Here is a 6,581-nt window from a genome sequence, read left to right as displayed (position 1 = left end):
CTCTCTCGCTCTTGCTTGAATGATATCTATCAATCTTACATTCGATTAAATCGTGAAACTAAATGCTCATATAATTATATGCACAGAATTTGATATCAAAACATTTTTTTTTTTCCGTACGTTAATACTTAATTTGAAATCTAGTATTATTTTGAAAAAATGATCAGCTTAATTTTTTTAAAGATAACAGTTCAGCTATAACCACTGGTTAATTGTTTTTTCCTCATCATAATTGTTATGAACTGTAGGACAAGCCCCGGAGGTTATCGATGAACATATGCGACTTTAAGATCTCATACCCTCGAAGTCTCGATAGCTAAGGTAGTAAGGGCTTATGCCACTGCTGTTCTCGTTTTGCTATCTGAGGATCGATTCCAACTGTCGGCAAATTTTTTTTTTTAACATGATTCATCATTCTAGTTTATTTTCTTTTTATTTATGTTTTATTTATGTTTTATAAATAATATTAACAAACCCTTTTTTCCCTATACATCGAAATACATTTTTTTAATACTAATTGTATTAAATAATTTCATAAGCTGATACTTATCGTTAGCATGGCCATTTCGGAATTTCATAATAATAAAATAATTTTTTAGGATATGAGTATAATTCTTACATTTAAAACTCCAAGAAATTATTAACATCCAAAGTAAGAGACAAAAAATCCTTATACATAATTTTCATTAATTTTAATTTTTTTTTTTCTAAGAAATGATTAAGCTGTTCTGATTGCTATTTTTATCTATCTATACAATAATCATAACCTTCGAAGGCACAAGAAAACTTACATAAAACTCCCTAAACATTTATTTTCCGTCTTTTGTTGTAAAAAAATTTTAGGTATAGCAGCTATACTTATTGTGTTGATTAAATATGAAATTTCAATGTCAATTACATAATGTTGGTTCTAGACCAAACTTTTAATTAGCGTATGTAAATATCAAAACTTAATACCTTTGAAAATTATGCAACAAAAATCTGAACAGTAATGAAAAACAGATCTTATATATCAAGTTAACTGTTACGTTACTTAAAATTTTTACCTGGTAGTTACAACCACTTGTCACTTACATTATGAATTTCAAAAAAGTAAAAGTTTAACCTTGAACATAATTTTCGATAATTTATAAGAATTTATATGAAATTCCGAAATGGCCATGCTAACGATAAGTATCAGCTTATGAAATTATTTAATACAATTAGTATTAAAAAAATGTATTTCGATGTATAGGGAAAAAAGGGTTTGTTAATATTATTTATAAAACATAAATAAAACATAAATAAAAAGAAAATAAACTAGAATGATGAATCATGTTAAAAAAAAAAATTTGCCGACAGTTGGAATCGATCCTCAGATAGCAAAACGAGAACAGCAGTGGCATAAGCCCTTACTACCTTAGCTATCGAGACTTCGAGGGTATGAGATCTTAAAGTCGCATATGTTCATCGATAACCTCCGGGGCTTGTCCTACAGTTCATAACAATTATGATGAGGAAAAAACAATTAACCAGTGGTTATAGCTGAACTGTTATCTTTAAAAAAATTAAGCTGATCATTTTTTCAAAATAATACTAGATTTCAAATTAAGTATTAACGTACGGAAAAAAAAAAATGTTTTGATATCAAATTCTGTGCATATAATTATATGAGCATTTAGTTTCACGATTTAATCGAATGTAAGATTGATAGATATCATTCAAGCAAGAGCGAGAGAGTAAGAGTCAGTTAAATATATATAGCACATACTCGGTTGCAGTCAAAAGAGAAAAACTCGTGTCGTCGCTTGCTTTGGCTGTGCGTTCAGATATATAGCTATAGTCAACATTTCCACTCCTCTCCTCGTAGGCACACATTCGGTATACCCCTTCTACGTGTCGCCAAAATGTGCGCCTATATGCTCATTTCCACGCGAATCCACTTCTCTTCTTGTAGGCGCACGCTCTTCGATACGAGTCTCGCACTCTCGAAAAATGTGCGCCTTGGTTCGACGGCTGGCCGCGGCGGGTCGCCCCGATCAGTGGAAAAAAGTTGTCTCACGCCGTAGCATTGGCGTTAGCAATCTTTCGACTCATCTCTGCGGGAGCGAGCACAAGAGGAGTTTAGTTCAGAGTAAGGTTATTTCAGAGATACACCCAATGAAGCTTCAAGTGTCGTTTGAAGCAGGGTGTCAAACAGACAGTTCGCTTGTGTTTTCTTTCTCTCTCGTCTTTTTCGCGGGTTTTTCGTCGCGAGTGCGTAGTGCTCTGTGTCCACGTGTTTTGTCTCTCTCTCTCTCTCTCGCTCTCGGCTGGCTGATCAGCTAGGCCGACTCCTCCATGTAGCGTTTTTTTTCCCATGATTGCTTTAGAGAAAGAGCAATTAATAAGTAGAGAAACATTTCAGAGTGAGAAAAAAGAGACAGCTACATTCAGAGTCGTTTTTTATATAAAGCGAATGAGGAGTGGCAGTATATGCGGGGGGAGGGGGCGGGGAGAGGAGAGATCGGGACGGACTGCCGCTACGGCATACGCGAATTCCGGGAGGACGCTCGAAAGAGTAAACACGCGGCGCGACTAGAGCCTGACGCGACATGAAAATACTGTTGCTATTAGAAGAGTTTTGTTTTTCAGAGTTTTTTCTTGTTGAGACGTATAGTATATATATACCTATAAGTATGTATGTATATAAAATTACTCAGATGGGCATAACTAAATTGTTTCCTCGCTTATTTTTCTCTCTCCGTTGCGCGAGTGTGTGAAAGTGCTAGCCGTGCAGTACTTTTACACACACACAAATAAATCGCGCTAAAATCTGCATTCTTAATGCAGTCGACAGTCATGCAGTGCAGACGTCGTATATATATCTCCTAAGAAAAAGTTGTCGTGATACCGCTTGGTCTGTGGGTCAGCACCGCGGGTGCACTCTCGCTCGCGTAGCTGTCACTAGCTGTGCAGTGACAGCGGCTGGGCGGGACGCGGGGAGTAGGCCTGCGGCCGGTAGGGCTTGACAGCTAGAGGGCTACCCGTTCTTGACAGGCCGTGCCGTCATGAATCTTGGGTGCCTTCAACAATAATTAAATCTTGCATGGGTATCTTTCTAAATACTTTTTGGTCATGCAGGTGAGATGGACAATGAAAGCAGGAGCCGCACTCCGGAGAGGCCAGTCGATGAGTCGAGTGGTGATCCGGGGGAGACTCGAACAGACGACGGGTCTCCTGAGCGGTCGCTTGCGACCTCAGAAAGAGGTAACTTATAGATGTTCGATGTTTATTGTAGAATAAATACAGCAAATCTCAGAGTGGCCAAAAAGGAGTTATATGACCGCAAGGCTTATAACCTCCAAGAAAATAAAACCAAAAATAAGATGTCTAGATGGCTGTATTTTTTGTTGTTTTTCAGAGAATTCAGAGAATCCGGAACCCGTTAGGGACACGGATTTAGACCTGGAGAGAGAAGAGAAAGAGGAAAGGCAACAACAACTTGATGCCATTAAAGAAATAGCGCGGAACTTGGCGCTAGCATCAGTGAACTTCGAGAGGTCCACTAGACATGTTCAGGCTCTGGGCTCTGGTGGATGTCTGCGAAAAAATGGTGAACGCCATAGAAGATGTTTGTGAGGCAAACAAAACTATGTCGGAGGAGATGCGCAAGAAGCAAGAAGGCCCGCCTCAGAATAAGGGAAATCTTCAGGGTTCAGATGTAAGTGATTCCTTCTTGCATTCGACATTCAGACGCAGAGATGGTATTGGGGGCTTTAGTAAAAATTTCAATTTTTCTAATATCCCTTCACTTAACGCGGTAAATATGGATAAGGGACGTCAATCAGGTCCAAAAATAATATCCGACTTTACTTTTCAAAAACCTCAGAATTCAAATAATTCAGACGACATTTTAAATCGATTGAATAACACGGTGACGCACCTCGCGCGTTCAGTAGATTCAGGAAATAGAAGCAGAGTAAAGCCCTCGTTCGGAAGAAAATATAAATTAACGCAAAAAGGTTTGTTTACCCTCTGGCTTGACTCTCTGACAAGTGAATTGAGAACGATTGACTATTTAGATGTTTTAGAAAATAATCGTCATTTAGAAGAAACTTACGATTTTTCAGAGTCGAATAAAAGGAAAATGCTTGTCAGAGAACTTATAATTAGCCATTTAGATGAGCACTATCACAAGAAAGTGATAAACATTTCAGAGCCAAAAGATATTATATCTAAAATCAAAGAGTTCCGATTAGCAGAGACAAACGTCACAGCCTCGTCAGTCAGAGCGCGGTTATATAACCTTAAAATTAAGACCAATGAATCTGCTTCAGAGTTCATAGACCGTTTCGATACAGTCGTGATGGAATATGAAAATTACGGAGACATGGTACCTCTCTCAGAGGAGGAAAAGCGATCTGCCTTTTACCACGCCGTCTCAGAGAGATACAAAGAAATAAGAACCACGAATTCCGTCATGCGCGTGACAACAAAAGCGGAAATGTCTTTAGATGATATAAAAGCGTATTTAATTAATCTGCAAGCGGAGAATAATCAGAGTATTAATCAGTTTCAGAGAAAAACCACTTCAGAGGTCAGAGCGATCAACCCAAAAGAAGGGAGTGTTAAGAAAAGGTGCTTTGTGCTGCCGCCTGACGCCTCTCGTGTGTAACACACTATACAGCTCGTCACAGCTGTTCAAGCCTACTCACTTCTGCCCGAGCACTTGTACAGCGAGCATCATCCTTCCGGCAACACATACCGCCCGTGGCAACTCTTATTAAATAAAGTTTTTCAGTTCACTTACTACAAGAAGGGCATTTTTGTCTGCGACCTGTCCCTCGCCCTTCCACCACCTGCAATAAGGCTTAAGTCCAACAGTTGTTAAGCAACTGACCTGTATTAATCTTTTTTTTATTTAAAAGAACATGCTTTCAGGTAAAATTTAAGTCCAGGTGAGTTAAAAAAAAATGCAATAGCAGCGGAGTAACACGTGGTCGAAAATCGTAAAAAATGCATTTTTTCGATCTTAAGGAATTTTTTACTCAAAATCAACGGGATTTAGGTATATACATCCAAAAGGTTTTTTATTAGAAATGTGCCAAAGAATGTTACCCAAATTTTTTTGGAGCAAAAAACCGAATTTTTTAATTTGTTACTAAAATTTATTATTATTAATTGAACGGCAGTGTTTCGAGTGATCCACCATTGCTTATCGTGTTTAGGGGGTCAAAATGCATAGAATAAAAAAACCAGGTGTGGATCTCGGGGGACCTCTGGCAGAAGTAAGAAATCCTACTCAAATGTTGTTAAACTCGGTATGATGAGAACTGAGAAAAATTAGAGTTCACCTAATTTCTGTTAGAATTAGAGTGCATAGAATACTGTTAGGAATCAATTCCATTTTTTTAGTATTAAGTATAGGTTTATTGGCTTTGTAAGAGTACATATCGCCATATACACAGTGCACATTGCAATACAAGGAATACAGTCGAGATGGTAATACTGGCGATAGTAATACACAATATAACAACTTAAATTTAAAATAATACCATAATGCATGTACATAATAATAACCTGAGCTTGCATATGTCAGTTACTCACAATTTCGTAAAATTTGTTTGTTTATTCGCCTTTCTTCCTTTCCTCCCTCTCCCCTCCCTCCCTCATTAAATATATAACATTATTATCATTACTACTGTACACATATATATACATACGCCCGTTCGCACACATAAATACACATAATCAAATATACACTTTTTTTTTTTTTTTTTTTTTTTCTTTGGTTCAAGCCTCACAAACTTCAAATGGATATGCGGGTAGACTAAGTATTAGAAAGAATTCTACAAAGTAGTATCACATTGGAAGCTGTACAAAGTTATTTTGCAGTTTTTAATGCTATTTGCGTATCGTCTATGAATTTTTTAATTGCATTCAGTAGAGGTAAAGTTAAGTGGTTTATGAGGTTGTATATGCTGTAGGGACCCAACAGCTTTTGTCTGCTCAAGGATTCGATTAATTCAATTCTTCCCTCTTTGTAATTTACACATTCAAAAAATATATGCTCCGCTGTTTCAGGTTCCCTACCACATTTACACATGATTTCGTTAACAATTTTGTACTTTACTAAGGCGGTTTTCAGTTAGGTGTGATTGCATCTTAGTCTATTTATGCAAACTATAATTTTTCTTGGCACCTTATATTTACAAAACCACGGCTCTTTTTTCTCAGAGTTGTAATAATTTTGAAAGTAAAAATGGCCTTTAGTTTTCGCTATATTTAAACATCTCTTTCTGTTGTTTTCCATGCATATTTTTTTTGTACTTAGGTATAAGATCCGAGTAAGGAATCGCAATATTATTTGTCCGTCCACTTATTGCGGCCTCTTTTGCAGCTTTGTCAACATTTTCATTACCACGTATTCCGACGTGAGCCGGGATCCAGAATATTTGAACATTAATATTTAATTTTTTAATCAGAAACAATTTGTCCCTTATTCGCACTATCAAGGGCGACTCGTACAAGAGCCCTTTAGCCTTCATGAGCGCTTTTGCTATTCCCTGGGAGTCAGTGAATATTGCCCTGGATGGGAGTTTGCGCAGGCTAGGATTTTA

At 37.3% G+C, this 6,581-nt stretch overlaps 1 protein-coding gene across 1 annotated transcript; it reads left to right on the top strand.

Annotated features, from left to right (window-relative positions):
- The first annotated feature begins 2,076 nt into the window (after window positions 1-2,076).
- Window positions 2,077-4,770, top strand: LOC149374835 (uncharacterized). The gene is made up of 4 exons (XM_089591593.1): window positions 2,077-2,118; window positions 3,103-3,228; window positions 3,383-3,682; window positions 4,535-4,770. The coding sequence occupies exons 2-3, from the start codon at window positions 3,108-3,110 to the stop codon at window positions 3,598-3,600; spliced, it is 339 nt and encodes a 112-aa protein (XP_089447719.1). The 5' UTR covers window positions 2,077-2,118; window positions 3,103-3,107; the 3' UTR covers window positions 3,601-3,682; window positions 4,535-4,770.
- Window positions 4,771-6,581: the final 1,811 nt, after the last annotated feature.

This window comes from Copidosoma floridanum, unplaced genomic scaffold, assembly GCF_036245765.1.
Source record: "Copidosoma floridanum isolate Cflo_tuat_1 unplaced genomic scaffold, Cflo_Japanese_pri ptg000013l, whole genome shotgun sequence".
Classification (NCBI taxonomy): Eukaryota; Metazoa; Arthropoda; class Insecta; order Hymenoptera; family Encyrtidae; genus Copidosoma; species Copidosoma floridanum.
Note: the sequence above shows the minus strand (reverse complement) of the source record. Positions and strands in the feature narration are given on the sequence as shown.